Here is a 23,376-nt window from a genome sequence, read left to right on the forward strand (position 1 = left end):
GAGCGGATAGCTGTCCACCTGGACCTGATGGAAAGTTATTGGGGGGGACGAACCGGTTCACCAAGCCGCTCCTCCATGGATCTAGTTCTGACTAATGCTTTCCATCAGGTCTGACAAATAAATGAATCCACATTTGCACTCTTCTGCTGTGTATATTTTCTTTAATGCTGGTGAATGTCATTTTATTTGACTTCATTAATGCCAACTCCCATCACTGCGGTCGTGCCCTGTCAGGAAGCAGGGCTACAGGCTCCGAGCGCCGGTGTGGTTGAAGGGCTTGATCCGTGCACGAAGCGGGGCTTGGTTCTGATTTCTGTGAATGAAACTAGTTCCATGATCCGTAATCGGAACCGGTTACGAGAACGGAAACAACTTCACGCTCCCCCGAGAGGCTTTCAGCAGCACAGATAGAAGGAGCTCCTGTCTGGACCAGGGACCACTGTCCCACTGACAGAGAAACACAGCCACATTTTATTTTTTTTCAGAAAACAGTATCTCGTAAACTCAGAAAAACAGAGCTTTTTTTTTTTTTTTTCCGGAAAACAGTATCTCGTAAACTCAGAAAAACAGAGCTTTTTTTTTTTTTTTTTTTTTTTTCGGAAAACAGTATCTCATAAACTCAGAAAAACAGAGCTTTTTTTTTTTTTTTTTTTCGGAAAACAGTATCTCATAAACTCAGAAAAACAGAGCTTTTTTTTTTTTTTTTTCGGAAAACAGTATCTCATAAACTCAGAAAAACAGAGCTTTTTTTTTTTTTTTTTTTCGGAAAACAGTATCTCGTAAACTCAGAAAAACAGAGCTTTTTTTTTTTTTTCAGGAAACAGTATCTCATAAACTCAGAAAAACAGAGCTTTTTTTTTTTTTTTTCAGGAAACAGTATCTTATAAACTCAGAAAAACAGCGCCGATTTTTTTTTTAACTTATTTTTTCTCGTAATTATGAGATAATTATCTCATTAATTCAGAAAAACAGAGCCGAAATTTTTTTTTTTTTTTTGTGAATGCAATACGCTTCCGTAGTTTTCAGGGTTTTTTTTTTTTAACTTCTTTTTATTTAGATTTCATGTGTGTAGCCATACAGTGCATTGTAACAAATCATTATATAACAGAAATATATGTGTATATATGTATATATATATATATACATCTCAGTCTTAATCTTAATGGGGGTAGTAGTCCATGGTTGTTTCAAGTCCAAGGCCACAGGGACCAGAATATTCAGGAGAGGTCAACATCAGCCATTAAAATACAACATGGTAGAACCTTGACATTCTTTCAGAATCTGAGATAGAACAAAATAGAAATCCACAACAGCAACAACAGTGAAAAGCAACAACACTTACATCAAATTAAAATGTGACTTAATGTGGGTCCAGTTCATAAATATTTCTCTTTTAATTTGTAACACTGCAGTGGTATATTCCATGTTATACACATCCTGAATTCTATCCCTCCATTGGACTATTGTGGGGGGTTGTGGCTTTAACCAAGAGGTTGTTATTACTTTGTTTGCAATCAATAAAAGTATTCTAAGCAGTTTTGTTTGACTGTTTTCCTGAAGATCCTCAGGTATTATGCCCAGTATAAAATGTGATGGTTTCATTGGTAAGTCTATGGACAAACATGCTTTTATTTCTCTTTGAATATTTTTCCAATATTCTGATAATTTTGGACAATCCCAAAATATATGTGTATGGTCTCCTACCAAGCCACAACCCCTCCAACACAAAGATGAGGTATTGCTCCATCTCGATGTTCTACGAGGCGTTCTGAAGTATCTCATTTTTAGCTTCCATCCGTATTCCCTCCAATTAGGACTATTTGTTGTTTTATGTCCCTGTTCAAATGAAGTTTCCCATTGTTCATCAGAAATTATTATGTTCATCTCTAGTTCCCATTTCTCTTTAATATCTAAATTATTCTCTCCCATATCCTCATTTATTATCTTATATAAATATGATATAAATTTTTTCTTCACTGTTCCATCTATTGTTGAAATTAAAAAGTGTTCTATTTTAGATGGTAGAGAGCAGAGCTTTTCCCGTTCTGGATGTCTGTTTAAGTAGTTTCGTATTTGTAAGAACCTGAAAAAGTCCTGGTTTGATAAATCATATTTTTCTTTAAGTTGTTCAAATGATTTTAATATAGTTCCTTCAAATAACTGGTCTAAAACTTCTAAACCCTTTTCTTTCCATCTTTCAAAGCCCTTATCAAGTTTTGATGGGAGAAATTCTGGATTGTTGGCTATTTTCATGGCCCTGGATATAGTCTTAGGTAGTTGTAATTTTTTCCTAACAGTAAACCATACCTTCAAAGTGTTTTTAACCCATATATTTGAAAACTTCTTTATCCTACCAGTATGTAAGTTAAGAAATGGGATGGAGTTCAATGGAACATCTGAGCATTCAGACTGTTCCATTCCTACCCAAATAGTATCCTTTTCTTGAAGTATCCAGGAGACCATGGGTCTTAATTGGGCAGCCCAATAATATATTTTCATGTTAGGTAAACTCAGGCCTCCATTGATTTTTGTGCACAATAATCTTCTAAATTTAAGTCTTGGGGGTTTACTTTGCCATATGAATTTTGACAACCATTTATCTATGGTGGTGAAAGTAGCGGAGGAGACATAGATAGGTAAAGACTGGAAAAGAAAGAGCAGTCTGGGCAGAATATTCATTCTTATGGTTTCTATTCTTCCGATTAAAGAAAGTGGTAACATTTCCCATCTTATAAGATCTGCTTTTATACTATTCATCAACTTTCCATAATTGTTTTTAAACAATTTTGATATGTCTGCCGTTAAAATTATCCCTAGGTATCTGAATTTTTGTGACCAGCGAAAATTAAAACTTCCTGTTAATTGAATAGGCCATTGTCCTTTAAGCATCATAGCTTCCAATTTTGTTTGATTGATCTGATAACCAGAAAGTTCACCATACTCTTTCAGAGTATCCATTAAGGCAGGAACAGATGTAATTGGTTCACTTATGTAGGTCAAGATGTCATCTGCGTATAGGGATATTTTATGTTCTGTATTCCCCATATCCCTTATGCCTTTTATTTTGTTATTTTGTCTTATATATGTTGCTAAGGGTTCAATATTAATGGCGAAAAGCAGAGGGCTAAGACAATCTCCTTGCCTCACCCCTCGCTTCAATTCAAAGAAATCAGAACAGCATCCATTTACTCTGACCCTTGCTTTTGGTTTTTTATAAATAGTTTTAACCCAATTTATAAATTTTTGATGAAATCCCATTGCAGACAGCGTCTTATACAGAAACTCCCAATTCACAGTATCGAATGCCTTCTGTGCATCAAAACTTATGAGCATTGATGTCTGTTTATTTTTCTTCGCATAGTTAATAATATTCAAGGTTCTCCTTATATTATTAGCACTCTGTCTGCATGGGATGAACCCTGTTTGGTCTGTCTTAATTAATAATCCAATATATACTTGAACTCTTCGTGCTAAAATACTTGTCAACAGTTTTTGGTCATTACATAGCAAACTAATGGGTCTATATCCTTCACAGAATGTTAATTCCTTCCCTTCCTTATGAATTACAGATATGATAGCCTGTGACCAAGTTTCAGGAGGGTTGTCCCTAGAAAGGGCGTATCTAAATACCCTTGTTAATACTGGTGCTAGATCATTAATAAAGCATTTGTAAAATTCTCCGGGAAGTCCATCTACTCCTGGGGATTTATTATTTTTCAGTCTTTTTATTGCATCTCTTACTTCAGCTTCTGTGATGGGTGAAACCATTTGTGATGATGCCTCTTTCGTTAATGTGGGTAACTTTAATTTTTTAAGGAAAATGTTGGTGTTATCAGTTGTTGATTGTAATCTGGGTTCTCTGTATAAATTTTTGTAAAATGTCGCAAATGCCTCTGCTATTTCTTTGGGGTGTGATACTATTTTAGTACTTGTTGGATGGACTATTTTGGCGACAGTTTGGTCAGCTTGAGCTTTGCAGAGTTGAAAAGCTAGGAGACGACTAGCCCTGTTTCCCCTCTCATAATATCTTTGTTTAATGAATCTTAAAGCTCCTTCTGCTTTGAGTGATAAAAGTTTATCTAAAGCTTTTCTTGCTTCCTTGAGTTCAGTAATAATCATATCATTTGATCTTGTATCTTTGTGTTGTGTCTCCAAAAGTTTTATTTTGTTTTCTAGATTCAGCTGGTCCTCCAGTTGCTTTCTCTTCTGTTGTGATGATATCTGTATGATTTTTCCTCTTATGACTGCTTTTGCTCCCTCCCATAAGACTGCAGGATTAACTTCTCCATTATCATTTATCTCAAAATATTCTTTTAAGACTTGTCTCAAGTCATCTACAATTTCTGTATTATTCAGTAGCGAGACATTCAGTCTCCAATACTTAAAGAATGAATGCGTTCCTAAATCTATTTGTAATATGACTGGAGCATGGTCACTTAAGGTTATAGGTTCAATATGGCAATCGATTACTTTATAAATATATTGTAGAGGTAGACAGAAAAATCGATTCTAGAGTAGCTATTATGAACATTAGAGAAGAAACTGAAATCTTTCCCTTTAGGGTTTTTAGCTCTCCATGGATCTACAAGTCCCAATTCAGAAATGAAATTATTTAACATGTGTGTTTTAGGACTTGGGGGTCCCTTTTCCATTGAGGTCCTATCCATCTTTCCATCTTGTACTGCATTAAAGTCTCCTCCTACTACTAACATACCTTTTGCATTATCTGCTATTACATTCCCCAGTTCTTTAAAAAAAGTTGGATCGTGTTCGTTTGGAGCATAAACATTCAAAATTGAGATATCAGATTCCCCCACTCTTCCTATTACCATAACAAATCTTCCTAATTTGTCCTGTACCACCTTTTCTGCACTAAAAGCCACAGTTCTGTTTATTAAAATTGCAACCCCTTTTTTCTTTCCATTGGAAGCACTATATACTAGTTTGACCCATTCTCTTCTTAGTTTTAGATGTTCATTTTGATTTAAGTGAGTCTCTTGTAACAGAGCAATAGAACAATGCATTTTTTTCAACTGGTTTGCTATTTTTTTTCGTTTTATAGGATGATTTAAACCATGGACATTGTAACTGACTATAGTCAATTTATCCATTTGGACAGCTGTACCCCTTCATACATCCTTTAAAGATAAACGCAAGTTTTCCTGAGAACATATAATGCACTTCATATGACCACAAAATAACACCCTTTACATGTAGCATCGAACATTGTAGAGAACAGAGATGAAAACAAGAACATTCATCAAACAGGAAGAAAGAACTGACTTCCAAAAACCCGACTGATTTAAAACCCATCAGTCTCACCAAGGACAGAGAGTAGTGACAGTCTCTCCGGGTGTGCACACAGTGCGAGTGGCTAAACGTAAGTCGGATGTCTTTACAATAGCCCGTAAATAGTAAATTTACCAAAATAATAAACTTAAAGCAGAAAATATCAAAACGAAAGGAAAAAAGTAAGGAGAACTCAGTTGAGGAGAGTCTATTTTTCCAATATATTTCCCTGTAGCTTTCTATGGATAAACTAGCCACAACATATCAATATTGCTTTACAGTTGTCTATGTATTAATTGACATTTCACCGCAGTTTACTCACGGTATTAAATGAGTCCACAGTCATTTTCCATTGTAGAAAAATCCCTTCAGATCCACGTTGGTCATCATGCCCCATCTGTTTGAAGTCTCGGTCCAATTATTCCGTGAAAGTTTGGTGAGCAGTGTCTCCCGTTCATCCACTTCAACGTGGACACCCAAACCCTCCAGTGTTTCGGCTGCCTCTGCGAGGGATGTGAAGGTCTTTACTCCGGATTCCAGGTGAAGTTTCAGCTTGGCTGGAAATGGCGATTGTGCTTTTATGTTCTTCTCTTTCAGTCGCTTTATTACGTCTCTCGCTTGCGTTTCCTCTGGATATCCACTGTATAGTCCTGGTCGAAAAAAATTTTCTGCTCTTTATATGTCGTTCCTCCGCGGTGTTTCCATGCTTCCTGGATCACCCTTTCTTTGGTTCTGTAATCCAGAAATCGAACAATGATGGACCTGGGTGGACTCTCTGGGTTTTTCGGCTTCATAGTTAAGGAGCGGTGTGCTCTCACTATGTTTAGGTTCAAGTCTCCTGGTAATGTAAGTGATGTTCGGATAAGGTCACTAATGAAATCTATCATGTTACTGTTGTTTTCTTCGTCTTCTTTTACTCCATAAATGCGTAAATTGTTCCTTCTTGCTCTGGATTCAAGGTCCTCACATTTCGCGGATATGCTAGCATCTCAATGAAGTAAATAGCGTAGGGCTCTTTCACTTCGTTGTGACTTTTCCTCCGCAGCAGCCAACCTCTCTTCATATTCTGTCAGTCTAGACTCAAGTTGTGTCGTTCTCTCAGTTACTTCACTGAGTGCAGTTTCTACTCTTGTTAAAGATTCTTTGGTATCTTTCGAGGCTTCAGCATGTTCCTTTCTTAATGTGCGCAACTCAGCTAGCATAGCTGCCATGCTGTCCTCACACACTGCACTCTGTTCGGAATCATTTTGTTGGTCCTTTGATGCTTTCAGTGGTTTATTAATCCTCTTTTCCGTCTCTTTTCTGAGACTCGCCATGATGACCACTTTATACAATTAATTTTAAATGGAAAATAAAAGTAGGACTGATCATTGGCTAGTTTATAAGCACTCTCCTCAGGAGCTCCGAATTCAAGCTGCTGCCTTAGTCATCGCGTCACCGAAAGTCAAAGTTTTCAGTTTTGAACAAAACCAGAACATATGAGACAGTGTGGCCGGTTCAGCTTCACAACGATCACAAGTAGGATTCAAGTCCGATTTAATTTTTGTCAACTTCACTTTAGACCAATGCAGTTTGTGAACCACCTTGAATTGAATTACTTTATGTCTTAAACAGATTGAGGATGAATGCATGTTGTGAAGTATAGATTACCATACATCTTAAGGAAACTCTGTGGCCAATTCTTTCTCCCATTCTCTTTGAGCACACACCAAGGGTTCCAAATTAGAGGATTTGATTATAGTGTATACTTTACCAATTGTCCCTTTGGAATGTAGATTTATGTCCAAAACAGTTCCAAGAAGTGAGTCAGGTGGCTGGGAAGAGAAGTGGCTGAGCGAAGAAGACACAAAACTGTGAAGCTGGAGGTACTTGAAGAAGTGAGAGTCTGGAATTTGAAACTTGGCTTTTACTTACTGGAATGAGGCAAAAAGTCCATCAACATAGATATGCTTTAGTGTTCCCAAATATAAAAAGAATGATCAATAACAGAAGGAATAAACATAACATTTTTTACAATAGGAGAATAAACTGATAAATCATTCAGTGATAAACTTAAGATAAGATATTCCTTTATTGATCCCACAATGGGGAAATTCACAGTGTTATCAGCAGCATGAAACATACACACAACATGCACATACACGTAAGAGCAGTCATATAAATTTGAATAAAAAAAGTGTTTAAAAAGGATAGTGCAAATATGGTTTGGTATGATGTAGTGCAATGGTTAGAATATTATATATATATATATATATATATATATATATATATATATATATATATAAACACAGAGTATATACAGCATAGATGGGATAGAGGGAGGGTTGTTATTACTCCACATATGTGGTGATCTACTGGGAGCAGGACTGATTGTGAAGTCTGACAGCAGAGGGAAGGAAGGACCTGCGGTATCTCTCCTTTGTGCAGCGTGGGTGAAGAAGCTGGTCACTGATGGTGCTTTCTAGGGCTCTAGACTTCTTCTAAACTGCACCCATATTTTAAATTAATATTTGATCAATGGGTTTAAAGACAGTTCAGATATAGGTCAAGATGGAATCTATTTTGAGAATAGCAAAGAGCATAAAGAACCGGATCGGCATGATACATTCTCAAGGGTCAACCATTTAGGGCAACTGTTAAGAGGAACCTTAAGACAATATAGCAATGCATGTGCATTGGCTGTCCAGTCGTAATATTGAAAGTTAGGTAATGATAGTCCCCCGTGTTCTTTGTTCCTCTGTAGAATATTCTTCCAGATGCACGCAGCTTTTTCTGTTCCAAATGATAAGTGAAAACACCTGTTTTGTTAAAAAAAATGGGTACAGATTGAAAAATATACAGAAATCTGGGTAATATATTAATCTTTATTATATTAATTCTGCCCCCTAAGGACATTAGTAGTGTGCTCCAACATTGAAAATCTTGTTTTATTGAATCTACTAATGGAGGGAAATTTGTGTTATACAGGTGCTTGTAATTGTTAGTGATCCACACTCCTAAGTATCTGAATTTGTCTGTACTTAATTTAAATGGCAAAGGACTTAGCACAGTTTGTTTTGCTGCAAAATTAATGGGTACAAGCTCACTATTCTGCATATTTACTTTATAGCCTGATACACAAACGCTCAGAAGAGTAAGCAATTGTGGCAGACTTTTTAATGGGTCAGACATATACGAAAGGGTGTCGTCTGCATAGAGTGACACTTTATGTTCTGAGTCTTCGCTTAGTATACCCCTAATTGTGACATCATTATGCACTGTAGGTGCCAAAGGTTCAATTGCTAATGCAAACAATAACGGGGAAAGAGGGCAGCCTTACCTAGTTACATGCACAAGTGGAATAAAGGATGAAAGATTATTATTTGTACAAACCGCTGCAACAGGTGAAGCATGTCAAATATGAATCCATGATATAACTTTTACACCAAAGCCAAATTTTATATATTTTTTAAAGTGTTGAAAAGATAGTCCCACTCTACTCGATCAAATGCTATCTCAGCGTCTAGTGATAAAATCACATCTGGAGTACTGGGTGGAGTGGGGCTGTGAAGAATGTTTACAAGTCTTTGAATTAACACGCTTGTGTGCTTCATACTGACCAGTTTGTTTGCTAAACATCAACTTTAAAATATTGTTGAGGGTCTTAGCCAAGTGTCTAGAGAGTGTGATCCCTGATATTGTCTCACCTGACCAAACAGGATTTATTCAAGGCCAGCACTCTTACTCTTATTTGAGAAAGCTGTTCAATGTTGTCCACTCGACTTGGTCGGAGAGCCCTGAGATAGTAACCTCACTTGATGCTGAAAAGGCCTTTGACCGGGTCAAGTGGAAACATTTATTTTTCACCCTAGACAAATTTGACTTTAAAGAAGAATTTGTCACCTTGATCAAGATGCTTTACACCTTTCCCTTGGCTTCAGTGATCTCTAATAATACCCAGTCCAGCTACTTCCCCCTTCAGAGGGGGACTAGACAGGGATGTCCCCCGTCCCCTCTCGTATTCGCTCTAACCATTGAACTTTTAACAATAGCGCTGCGACTCTGTAAAACTTTTAAAGGTATACAGTGGGACAGACTGGAGTTTAAAGTTTTTTTTATGCAGATGATAGGCTTCTCTTTGTCTCTGACCTAACCTCATCACTGCCTTGTATTCTGGATATTTTGAAACAGTTTTGAAAAATTTGGGGATACAAGTTGAACTTGCAGAAGAGTGAATTATTTCTACTAAATGTGAAAGCAGACATACTATCCTCTAATCTTTTTCCATTTAAAAATGTCCAAAATGGTTTTAAATATTTAGGAACTGAGGTCACCCACTCTTTTCCTGCCACTTTTACAAAATATTTCATTGTTTTCCTTAAGAAGTGCAAGCAAGATATGAATAGGTGGGTCATTTTTACTGTTGTCAGTAGCGGGACACGTGAACCTCATTAAAAGGATAGTGTTTTCTAAAGTTTTATATCTTTTTTAAAATGTCCTAATCTTAATTATAAAATCTTGATTTTGATAAAGCTATTATTTCTTTTTGTCTTTCCAACAAACCTAGCTGTATCAGCAAGACCCACCTCCAAAGATCAAACTATTCAGGAGGTCTGGCCCTACCAATTGGGCATGTAACATCCAGAAACTAATCCACTGGTCTGAAGATAAACCAATTGTGGAATGGGCATACTGGGTGCAATTGAAGTTTTCGTCTTGCCAACATTGTTTAGGCTCAGTGATTTGTGCAGCCTTGCCCCTTAATAGCAACAATCTGAACTTCAGCATGATAGTTAACCACTCTATAAGAATACAGGCTCAATTTAGGAAACATTTTGGGCTGCAAGGCCCTTCTACCCTTGCCCCGGTTAGGTCGAACCGCATGTTTATCCGGTCTTGTACAGACCCTGCACTCACCCTATGGTTCAACAAAGGAATCCTACTATAATGGACGTTCTGTGTACGACGCGTGTCCGATCGATGTCCCGATGTTGCAGCACGGGAGGGCATACAGGTGCAATGCCGCTGTTGCACCACGGAGGGCACTATCGTACAGTGGCACCGCGGGTACAATGCCGCTAGTCAAATCAGTTTGGGTTTTGTATATAGTAAATGTATTTCCATTCTTCTCCCAATTATCCCAAGCTTGTGAGTTACCTAAGAACCATTTATTCCACTATTTACAGATCAGGAGCTTTGTACAAAAGGCATTTAACTCGTCTCCAGATAGGCCCATGAGATCACAGGTGGATAATATTCTTGAATTGAGATCCGAGTGTAGAGGCCTGATTGCTCAGATATACGATCTCATTCAGAACATTAACCCACCCTCCACTGAAGACAGTGGTGGCTGCTCATCTTTTAGACAGGGGAAGCTCATTGTCGGCTTACATAAAAAAATAAATAAATAAATAAAAATTGTCAAGTTATTTAAACATAAATTCGGCCCTCCGTTCCTTTTTATAAAATGGTCAGTGACCTTATCGTACCAAGTAGGCGTCTTTTCCAGGGACTGGACCAGTGTCCTCTCAATGTCCAGCAGAGCTGGGCTGCTTAGACGGCCTTGGCCCATTGTGTTGTGAGTGTAAGACTTCAGCCTTTTTAAACAAAAGATGCTCCTTTCACTCCGACAGCCGACAGTATGATTGATTTAACTATCTACAAAACGATATTAAACTCGAACAAGAAATGATTAAATTATGTAACTGAAACAAGAAAACACTGAAATTATGTTAAATTGAAACAAGGAAGTCCAGTGAGTGTGTTTTATTTACAGTGCAAGAAATGAACGAGTAATTTCGTAGTGGTTTCTCTCTGGATTTCACAGCAGAATGTGCGACGGTATTAAACTGAACTGTGTCAGTGAAGGAGTAGATCTCAAAATAGCTGTCAATCAAACGGGATTCAGCCTTTCGACTGATCCTCCAATCAGCACGTGGGATTCTGGCGTCCAGCCTGGCCGAGCTCCGCCCACAGCTCCATTCACCCCCAGAGACGCCCAGCGTCCGGGGACGGGACAACATTGTGGCATTTATCCAATTACTGTCCAGTTTTGAGGCAATGAAAAAAACTGTTCCACTCAGTCCCATTGAAGCCCAGAGACGCCCGCAGTCTACGAGCAAATGCACTGAGCAGAGATCAAATGAGAAAACAGCGCAACGGGAATGTATGAGAAGTGAACAACATCGAGTCCATTGATCTGTGATAAAGCTGATTCTGAACGAACTCGTCTGTGAGATGAACGTGTTCTAACACATTTGTAGTCAATAAAATGTCAACACAACCGTACATATTTAACTATTTAATTTTCGTAATTTTAGGACAAGCCGGGCTTCCCTTGCAGTCTATGAGAAATCACCCCTGACTGAAAACCTGAAGAAGGCCTGGGAATCTGACCTTGGTGTAGTTTTTAAGAGACAGTCAATGGGACTCCGATACATATGTCGTCTGCGTCTGCTAAATATGGCTTAATACAACTGAAACTGGAGCACAGAGCTCATTTTACTGACACTAGGTCGGCAAAAATATATCCAACTGTTGGGGCTTGTGCCCTGATGCAGAGGAAAACCAGCAGACTTAATGCACATGTTCTGGCTGTGTCCAAACCTCTCTACCTTCCGGACGAGTATTTTTAAAGCCTTTAGTGAGATGTTTGGAACCCAGCTGGATCCAGATCCGATCTGTGGTCTCTTTGGCCTAATGTCAGAGGAATCTCATACTGTCCTACCAACTAAAGCCTGTGTTGTTGTAGCTTTCACTACACTCTTAGCGAGGCGTTCGATCCTCTTCAAATGGAAACAACAGACCCCTCCATTCTTCTCACATTCCGTTATAGATGTTATGTATTTTTTAAAGCTAGAAAAAATCAAGTACACACTTTAAGGATTTTCTCACTCTGCCTTCAAGATATGAAGGCCCTTTTTTGAATATTATGACTCTTTACAGGTACCTCTTGATACCGAGGTGGAAACTACATGACCTATGACAGCAGTGAGCAATCTTTTTCTCTCCCTTTACAAAAAAAAAAAAAAAAAAAAGAAAAACTTATTGTACAGTCTACCCTCGTTATACCGCCAACTTCCGTTCACGGCCAAATTGGCGGTATAGCGAAAATGGCGTTACAACGGGTTGCGTCCATAATGTGCATGTCTTTACTATATGATGTCTATGCTGCCTCCGTTAACCCGTTCTAATTACGTTTCTAAATAAATCTTGATTCTGTTATGTTGTACGGCAGGGATCGGCAACCTTTAACACTCAAAGAGCCATTTCGACCCGGTTTCCACGGAAAAGACAACACTGGGAGCCGCACCTCGGAGGTGCCACGGTGGCGCACCTCGGAGGTGCCGCGCCGCGCCGCTGGCGGTATAACGGTCGGGAAATCAATGGTATAAGTGTTGTTTGTGCATGGAACTGGGCTGGCGGATGGCAATAAGCGGAAATGGCGGTATAACGGCGGGCGGTTTAACGAGAGTAGACTGTATTTTTTTTTTTTCCTTCACCCTCCCCATTCTTTCACCGACTGTATATATCCAATAACCAATGATGTGTAACCCTGTGGGTGGGTGGGCAGATGTTAGGTGGGTATTGGGTAAGGAGTGAGCTTCGGCCACTGGGTGGGATGGGAATGGAAAACTCAGTGTGTCAGTGCACCTGAGGAAAAATGGACCTCTGTACTTTGGGGATGACTGTACACTGTACATAAAAAATGCCATGATATATTGTATCCCTCCAAACTGAGGGACGATTATTTCTTTTTTCTAAAATCAAAATATATTTATTTAAAAAAAAAAAGGAAAAAAAGTCTTAGAGCATTGTAGAATGAGTAGTGATTTTTGATGAATCCAGTCTGATCATCAGACACAACTGTGGGCAGAACCGTTTCTAATCAATGCTAGGGCGTCTCAAAAATCACTTTTCTCTTCAGATCACGGTGTTATTTAAACAAGTTAATCTCCAACATGATAATAGCCCCCCAAAAAAGTGTAAGCAAAATCCATCAGTGACAGTGCAAAAGACGGTGCTCAAACACTTCGCTGAGTTACCATGAAGCATTTGTTGTCATTATGTGTTCATGGAAAAATGTATTTCACATTACCTTGAGAGAGTCATTTCTTTTCTATACCTTTTTATGTCTTTCATTTATCAGCACCTGACGGATATAGTCATTTGGACATGGTGAAACTGCTCCAACAAACTGACTAATCACTTCATCCTGAGTTGCCAGGTTTTCATTACAATCACCATTATAACTGGCGTTGCCAGATCATCAACAAATCAAATTACATGAGTAAGTTTGGATCCCCCTGGTGGCCATGGGGCCCTAAGCAGCTGCTTAGTTCGCTTATAGGGCGGGCTGGCTCTAGTGAGCACTTTTCTTTGTTGGACCAGATGATTTAGGGATTTGACTTTCCAGCTATCAAAAGTTACCCTGGCAGATATTAGATGGAATGTAACTCAGTGGATGAGCCATTAGCTTTTGAGTAAAATAATACTGAAGAATATAAAGTGGGTAATGTGATTAAATCCAAACATACAAAAGATAATCCCTTCACTAACAAGAAAATAAGTAAAACAAGAAACAGTAATGCTAACAACAGGGACCCAATCCCAACAGGAACATGGTGATAAACTAACCCTTTACAACAATATCCACACATGACATGTTTATCAGTTTTCCAGGTCACTCTGCGTAGTGTATTTTAGATCAGATCCAAGTCTGTCATATATATATATATATATATATATATATATATATATATATATATATATATATATATATATATATGTATATATCGTAAATTCCGGACTATAAGCCGCTACTTTTTTCCCACGCTTTAAACACTGCGGCTTATACTCCGACGCGGCTTATATGACGATTTTACCTTATTGCCTGCCACACCCCAGGGAAGAATCTGTCTATTGTTACCAGGTATGCAGGAATGGATAACATTAACAACTTAACCTTTATAAAGTTAATATTAACACACACAAAAGGGGAACTTTTAAGGAAAAATAGTAAACATTCAAATGTTAAAATTGTTTCACAAATATACAAAACAAAACTCTGAATGAAAACACCCAATAAAGCTCTCCAGAGACCGTCATAAATTTAAAGCATCTCAGAATTAATGCGCACGTCGTGCGTAATGTTAAATGAAAATGATATTCACATCCACTCATCCACTCACACGGCTTCTCATATCATTGCTATGCTGATGATAGCCAGCTCTATCTGTCATTCCCACCTGATGACTCCACAGTCTCAGTGCGGATCTCAGATTGTCTCTCTGACATATCTGCATGGATGAAAGCCCATCACCTTCAGCTGAACCTGTCCAAAACTGAACTGCTGGTCTTCCCAGCTAAGCCAACCATACAGCAGGACATCTCCATCACTATTGACTCCATACCTCTGGCTCCTACCAGTGTCGTACGTAACTTGGGAGTCATGATTGATAATCAGTTGACCTTCACGGATCATGTTGCCTCTGTCACCCGATCATGCCGTTTCACTCTGTTCAACCTAAGAAAGATCAGGCCATACCTAACCGAACAGGCCACCCAGCTCCTGGTGCAGACTATGGTTATCTCCCGTCTTGACTACTGCAATGCTCTTCTAACGGGCCTCCCAGCTTGTGTTGTCAAACCACTACAGATGGTCCAGAATGCAGCAGCGCGTCTGGTCTTCAATCAGCCTAAAAGGGCACATGTCACCCCCTTACTCATTGAGTTACACTGGCTACCCATAGCTGCCCGCATCAAATTCAAATCTTTAATCCTAGCCTACAAAATTCTCCGTGGGTCTGCTCCTGTCTACTTAGGTGCATTAATAAAAGCTTATGTCGCCCCACGACCACTCTGGTCGTCTGGGGAACGTAGTCTGGTGGTCCCCAGACCTTGTACAAGACAATCCAGGCTCTTTTCATGGGTCGTTCCACGTTGGTGGAACGCTCTACCAAGTGCTACAAGAACAGAGTCATCCCTGCCTATCTTCAAGAAGCTCCTGAAGACCCAGCTCTTCCGAGAGCACCTCCTGTCCTAGCACTTTCAAACATTCCATTTTAAATATTCTAATAAGGTTTTTCCCAGGATAACCACAGATTCTTTCACGATTATCTCTGGACCTGCTGCGGTGGTCCGGCCTCTTCCCTGCCCTCATCATCACCACTCACTTATCCTCAACCGCCTCCATGTGTCTCCCCCTACTCCCCCCTTCTCCCCCTCTCCCCCAGTCTCTATCTCTATCACTCTCTCTTTTTCCCCTTCTCTACTCTCTCTCTTTAACCCCAACTGGTCCAGGCAGACGACCATCCTCCAGGAGTCTGGGTCTGCTCCAGGTTTCTGCTGTTAAAGGGAAGTTTTTCCTCGCCACTGTCACCAGTCACAAGTGTTTGCTCCTGGAGGATTCTGTTGGGTTTCTGTAGAATTGACTTAGAGTCTGGTTTTGACCAACTCTATATATAAAATGTCAAGAGATAACTTTTTTTGTGATCTGGCGCTATATAAATAAAATTTGATTGATTGAGTGATTTAATTGGTTTTCCCCTGTAAGTCGCTTTGGAAAAAGCGTCTGCCAAATGCGTAAACATAAACATTACAACAGACATAATTACTTGTTTTTAATCTTTATATTTTAAAAATAAATTAAAAGTCCTACTCGAACGAAAAACAAAAATTTGTTCACTTTTAAGTGTCTTTCAAGTCATTTTAAGTCTGTGAATCCACAGCCGGCGCAAAAGCAAGTCAATCCCATATCGGCACAAATCCAAAGGAAACCCCAATAAGTCCTCCGACAAAAAAAAAAGAAAGAGAAAATGTGCTTTTATTACTATCCTTTTATTGCCTTGTTTTTTGTCTTTTGTTTTTTAATCATCATATTAACAACGAATCAACCTATAGATATGACAGCAAGCTCACACATATCAGACCCATTTACATACAGGGAATAATTTCATTTGAACTCAAAGAAAACCTTTATCCAATTACCATTCAGTTTTGACTAAATGAAAAAAAAGGTTCCACTCGGTCCCACAGACTCCCATAGAAGCCAGGCTTCAACGGGGAAATGCATTGACCATAGATCGTATGAGGAAACAGCGCAACGGGAATGTATGAGAAGTGAACAACATTGAGTCTGATGATTTGTGATAAAGCTGATTCTGAACGAACTCGTCTGTGAGATGAACGTGTTCTAACACGTGTAGTCAATGAAATGTCAACACAACCGAACATATTTAACCATTTAATTTTTGTAATGATAGGAGAAGCCGGGCTTCTCTTGCAGTCTATGAGAAATCGCCACTGGTGGACACCCGCGGCTTATAAACCGGCGCAGCTTATACGTGTACAAAATAGATTTTCTTTCTAAATTAGGGTCTTATATTCAGGTGCGGTCTATAGTCCGGAATTTATGGTATATATATATATATATATATATATATATATATATATATATATATATATATATATATGTGTGTGTGTGTGTGTGTGTGTGTGTGTGTGTGTGTGTGTATATATATATATGTATGTGTGTGTGTGTGAGATGTATGACAAACAAACCCAACAAAATAGATACATAAATGACAGTTATATCAGCGCTCATTCTTAGCTAGCACATCATCAAACTGATGAGAGCAGAATCAAACGACTCCTGCCGTTCCATTGTTAACTTCCAACAGCTAAACTTACACAACTTCCCACAGGTTCAGTGGTGCAAAGTCAGATCAGAGTTCAGTCATAATATACTCACCCAGCTGAGATGGTACGAGACAAGAGATGCAGAAAGAGTCAAATACAGGAAAAAAAAAATGAACGTAGCAATGGAGCTGCACTTGTAGCATATGGACTTCCTTACAGAATATTGTTTTTCTCATCGGTCATAGCCACCGCTGCATCTTGAAAATATTTTTCCGTTCCATTGTGGGTAATTAAAACTGGATGGAGAATCCTGCAACAAACACCTTCCCATTCCCGTAGGAGGTTTTTGACTTCATTAAAAGCTGATCTGGCGTGGGCCACACTCAGTGGGTAGTCTGGGAAGATGAAGATAGTTGAACCGTTGTGACAGAGCCTTCCAGCCTCCTGTGCACGGCGGAGAATGTCCATACAGTCTTCATAGTAATGCATCTTTGCAATGACTGCTCTGGGTTTACTGTCAGCTTTTGTGCTTGTAGAGAGCAATGAGATCTGTCAATCAGCACATCTTTGTCCAAGTTTAGGGCTTCTTTGAGCAGTTTGAAACCAAAGTTGTGTGCCTGGATCTTCATTTAATATACAGATATTAGATATTATTACTCCACATTTGTCCCTCCATGTCTAAGCACTTCTCCTGCAGCGTTTACACACTCTTCTCCAGTTTTTGAACAGTGTTTTGTAGTGTGGTGATGTCGTCTGAAAAGCCAGAGAGCCTCTTTACCATGTCCGACACTGTGGTTTAATTACATCCAGGTCTGAGTGAAGGGCTGAGGTGCTATTAGCAGGCATGTCAGGCATGTGGCTAACTGTGTCAGATTTTAGCTTGCTAGTGGAAGCAGGTTTACCCATGTACTTGAATTTGCATTGGCTGTGTGCATTTACATTTGTAGAAATAAAAAAGAGAACCGTCTTGATGATGCCATGTAGTCTTAAATGGTTTAGGCGTATAACATTTCCCATCAAAATTTCATTTAAAATGACTTTAATACAATTTTGTGCAGAGCCCACCAATGTTGTGACCTACTTCATTGCCTGCTCACTAGCACCCCCCATCAAAATGTCTTCCTAATCTCCTGAAGAACAGTGACTACTTTTCACCCTTTAAATAGTCAGACTGACTAAATATAAGTTTGAAGACAAATGTGATGTTAATTACAGGACAAACCTTAGTTTAACATGTCCCTATGGTCCAATTCATTTCAGCCTTTTCTAGGTAAATGTCCTTCTGTCCTCTGCTGGAACTGACACATGACTTCAATCCTATCTGATGCCATCTTGTGTAGGTTAGAAACACCTGACATCTCCTGGACCTGCTCCACAAGCTGGAGAGATTCTGTTACTGAAGAGAATGAAGCATCTGTACCAAGACCCTAACCCATCTGTTTTAGAACTGCTCCTGTTCCATTGCTGTCCTTCTGAGTCTAAACGTCATGATGGACTATTCTGTCTCTTCACTGTCAGGGTCTTTGTTGTAAAAACACAGAACAGCTGATTAGGAAACGCAGCCTTTAGAACGAGGGGAAAAAACTGAATTTTTTTTTACTTAAGATAAAGCATACTTTATTGATCCCTCAAGGGGAAATTCAAGTGTGTACAGCAGCGCAAGACAGTATGTGTCAATACAATAGAAAAATAAAGAGATAAAATATAAACAATGTAACAGTTTTTTATAGTGGCTTAAAGTGACTAAAATAGCAATAATAATAATAATAAAGGAGCAAGTGTGCAGTAGGTTCAAGTTTCAAGTTTATTTGCCATGTGTGTACAGGGTACAAGTACCATGGCAATGAAACACAGTGTGCCCTGGCTCTCTCTCCACCCAATATTGAAAAAACAAACAAACAAATAACAATCACAGCAACAATAAAAATACTTAACAATAGCACTAGCTCTCTTATTGTAATGTAAAAACACTAAATAAATAAATACAATTATAAAGACTGAAAGTCAGGCTGCAGGTTCCCAGCTACCTCCTTCTGGCTGAGCTGCTGTTCAGCAGCTGTGTAGTCTGAGGAAAAAAACTGTCTTCAGTGGGTGACTTTTTAAAAGTGTGCAAGTGACATTGACAGATGCAACGACTGCTTAGAGCAGGATGTAGTTCAAGCCAAGCTGCTGTTGTTCAGTCTGATGGTGGTTGGAACGAAGGAGCGCCTGAAACGTTCAGTCCTGCACCTGGGTGGCATAATCCGTCAGCTGAATGAGCTGAACATCAGCCACAGCTCCTCATGCAGAGAGAAGGATTGTCCAGGATTGCACAGATTTTGTCCTTCACCCTCCTCTCAGCCACTGTGTCCAGACTGTCCAGGTCCAGTCCCACCACAGAACGGGCTTTCCTCACCACCTTGTTGAGCCTGTTGCCCTCATCAGTCCTACCACCACCCCACCAGCACACTACAGCAGAGAATAGTGCTGACTTCCTGTGAGATAGGAAAACATCTCATTCGAGAAAACTCAAACTCAGTTTGTTTTTCTTGTATAATTCAATCCTAATTAAAGGTTGTAACAGGAAAGTTTAGAGGAGGATGAGTCAGTTGTGATTGTGCAGCTCCATCTACCACAGCTACTTCAGAAAAACATTTATAGGAGAAACCTTAATATAAAACCTTCACTTTATTAAATCAACTAACTCTTTCCTCCATGTTTATACAGTTTAACTGTTATTAATGGAGTTAATGATACTTTATATTTTAATGAAACTCTCCATTATATTGTCTTTGTCTCCACAGAATCTGATCTCAGGATTGTTCTGTTTGGGAAAAGTGGAGACAAGAAGACTAAACTTCTTCATTTAATCCTTGGGAAGCAAAGTTCACCTTCCTTAAAATCCTTCCCAGCCAAAGACTGTGTGACTGTCGATGGAGAGTGGAGAGGAAAACCACTAACAGTGGTGAAAACTCCAGACATCTGCAGTCTGACGGTGGAATCACTGGGAAAAGTAGTGAACTACTTGACCCCTGGACCAAATGTTCTTCTGCTGTTGGTGAAGCCATCAGATTTCACTGAGGAGGACAGTCAAACACTGAGGTCCATCCTGAGTTTGTTTGGTCCAGATGCCTTCAAACACTCAATGGTTGTCTTCACACATGATCACATCAGTGAAATGAGTTTCTCTGTCAATGAGCTCCTGAAAGACTGTGTAGGAAGACACTACAACATGTTAAAAGAAGACCGCAATTTTTTAATGAAGATGATTGAAGAAACTAAAGACAACAGCCTCGCTCCTCTGTCCACAGTCATCAAACCACCTTTAAACCTGGTTCTGTGTGGAAGCAGAAGATCAGAGAAGACTTCAGCAGCCAGGGCCCTTCTAGGTCTGACTGAGCTTCATTCAGGTTCTTCAGAGTTTGTTAAACATCAGGTGGAGGTCTGTGGACATCAGGTTTCTGTGGTGGAGCTGCCTGTCCTGAATGGAAGACCTCAGGAAGAAGTGATGAAAGAGTCATTCCAGTCCATCTCCCTCTGTGAACCTGAGGGCGTCCACGCCTTCATCCTGGTCCTACCAGTGGGTCCACTCACCAATGAAGACAAGGTAGAGTTTGAGACCATCCACAACACATTCAGCTCTCGAATCAGGAATTTCACTGTGATTCTGTTCACTGTGGAGTCAGATCCTACAGCTCCAGCTGTGGTGAACTTTGTAAAAAAGAGTAATGACATCCAGGAGTTGTGTCAGAGATATGGAGGAAGATATGTCATTCTCAATGTCAGAGACAAACAGCATGTCTCTGAGGTGTTGGACACTGTGAAAAAACTGATTCACCACAAAAACAATCCAATCAGCTTCACGTCAGAAGCATTTGTAGAAGTCCAAATAGAGAAGATCATCCAATTGCAAGCATGTATCAATGAGCAACAGTCTGAGATTGAAAATCTGAAAAAGAAACAACCATCTGTAGCAGCTGATGAAGATAAACAGAGTCCAGATTGTCTGAGGATTGTTTTGATTGGAAAAACCGGCAGTGGAAAGAGCTCCTCAGGAAACACAATCCTCGGAAGAAAAGACTTTAAAGCTAAATCAAGTCAAAAATCAGTCACCAAACTTTGTCAGAAAGCAACTGCTCAGGTGGACGGTCGTCCTGTCGCTGTGGTCGACACTCCAGGCCTTTACGATTACACCATGACCAATGACGAGGTTCAGGAGGAGATGGTGAAGTGCATCAGTCTTTTGGCTCCAGGACCACATGTTTTCCTGTTGACACTTCAGATCAGCAGATTCACGCCTGAAGAGAAGGACACACTGAAACTCATCAAAGAAGGATTTGGAAAGAATGCAGAAAGATTCACCATCATCCTTTTCACAGGTGGAGATAAACTGGAAAATGACGAGCAGTCCATCGAGGATTACATTGAAACAGAATGTGATGATTCATTCAAGAAGCTGATCTATGACTGTGGAGGAAGATACCATGTGTTCAACAACTTTAACAAGAACAATTGCACTCAGGTCAGTGAACTGATCGACAAGATCGACAACATGGTGAAAGAAAGTGGAGGCAGCTGCTACACCAACGAGATGTTGGAAGAGGCCGAAGCAGCGATAAAGAAGGAGATGGAGAAACTATTGAAGGAGAAAGAAGAAGAGATGAAGAAGAAGGAGGAAGAGCTAAAAAGAAACTATGAGGAGAAAATGGAAGAAATGAAAAGACGAATGGAAGAACAAAATGAAGAAACAGAAAAGGAGAGAAAACAGAAAGACAAAGAACTCAGAGAAATGGAGGAAAACATCAACAAGGAGTATGAGAAGAGGAGGAAAGAACAGGAAATGAGAGAGGAAGAAGACAAAAGAAAGAAACAAGAGGATGAAGCGAAACGGCAAGAATGGGAGCAGAAGATCAGAGCCATGGAGGAAAAGATCAGATCTGAATCACAGGAGAAAGAGAACATCAACATAAAACTGGATGAGAGCAGAAAGGAGGTGGGACAACAACAGGAAGAATGGGAGAAGAAAAGGAAGGACTGGTGGAAAAAACGGCAAGAAGAAGACGAACAAAGGCAACAGGAAGAGCAAACGAAAATCACAAAACTCAGAGAAAAATATGAGCAAGAGAAGGAAAAATATGAAACGGAAAGACAGAGAGAAGATCAAATGAGACGAGAACAGGAAGAACGAGAGAGAAGAGAATTAGAGGAAAACTACAAGAAAAAAATGGAAGACATGAAGAACAAATATGAAGACGAGGCAAGAAAACAAGCTGAGGAGTTTAATGATTTCAGACAGAAATACACCAAAGACCTCGAAGCTCTGATGGAAAAACATGACAAAGAACTCAAAGATCTGAGGGAGAAACACAGCAAAGAAATCCAAGAGAAACAGGGAGTGCACAGTAAAGACTATGATCTGTTGAAGGTGCTGTCAAGCCACACTGAAAGAGGATTAAAAACAGAACTGAGAGAGAAAGAAAAAGAGCTGAAAACTGAAAAAGCTAAACTACAAGAAATGGCAGACCTGAAGATAAAGCAAGAAAAAGAGCTGAATGACCTGAAGGAGAAACACAAGAGTAGATGTTCCATCCTCTGATGATCCTCCATACAACTCCTCATTACCACATGTTCAACTGCCATTCAACCCATCAGTATCCAGGTCATTTGGAGCACATCTGCTGACCTTTAACCTTTGATCATTGACACAGTGCGGCTATTTTCCTCCAGTTCCACATGGAGGTGGACTCATGTGGCTCTGGTGGACCAAGTCCACAGTGGCTTCACAGATGTGAAAGTTACACACATCACAAGCACTGGCATGCCCCCCCCCCCCGCCATACCATCACAGATGCTGTCTTTTGACCTTTGTAGATTTCTTTTCTGATAATCTGGATGGTCCTTTTTCTCTTTAGCCTGGAAAATATTATTTCCAAAAATAATATGAAATGTGGACTCATCAGACCACAGCACACACTTCCATTTCATCAGTCCATCTCAGATGAGCTCAGGTGGTGGTGTTTCTGGGTGTTGTTCATATTTAGTTTGTGCTTTGCGTAGTAGTTTTAGTCCATGAGCTGAAATCCTTTACAGCATGTCTGTTTTTAATGCAGTGGGATGAGAAGGTCCAAGTCCAGTCATGTTCTGTCAGTGTTGGTTTTCAGTCTTGCTGCTTTCATGCACTGATTTTCTGTGAATCTTTTGATATTAACAGTAGATGATGAAATCTCTAAAATCCTTACAATTGGACATTGGGAAAGCTTGTTCTTAAACTTGGACCAGTTGCTTATGTAGTTGTTCAGAGTGCTGAATCCTGCTCCATCTTTGCTTGTGAATGACTGAGCCTTTTGTTGATGCTCCTTTTAAACCCAAACATGATTCTCACTCTGCAACCTCTGGTCTTCATCAGGGCTTTTTTCACTAGTGAGTTGCACACCTTCATACAATCACTTTAATGACCTGAAGGAGGGAGGTGTGAGGGAAAAGGAAAAA

General features: G+C 39.6%; 1 protein-coding gene across 2 annotated transcripts in view; it reads left to right on the forward strand.

Moving 5' to 3' along the window:
- Positions 1–23,376, forward strand: part of LOC115426471 (golgin subfamily A member 4-like) — a 32,569-nt gene extending 9,193 nt beyond the window's left edge. For both annotated transcript variants that reach the window (XM_030144608.1, XM_030144609.1), the window contains exon 5: positions 19,692–23,376. In XM_030144608.1, the coding sequence (XP_030000468.1) occupies positions 19,692–22,483 (2,792 nt within the window). In that variant the 3' untranslated portion in view covers positions 22,484–23,376. The remainder of the gene's footprint in view (positions 1–19,691) is intronic.

Source organism: Sphaeramia orbicularis, chromosome 9, assembly GCF_902148855.1.
Source record: "Sphaeramia orbicularis chromosome 9, fSphaOr1.1, whole genome shotgun sequence".
In the NCBI taxonomy this organism is placed as follows: Eukaryota; Metazoa; Chordata; class Actinopteri; order Kurtiformes; family Apogonidae; genus Sphaeramia; species Sphaeramia orbicularis.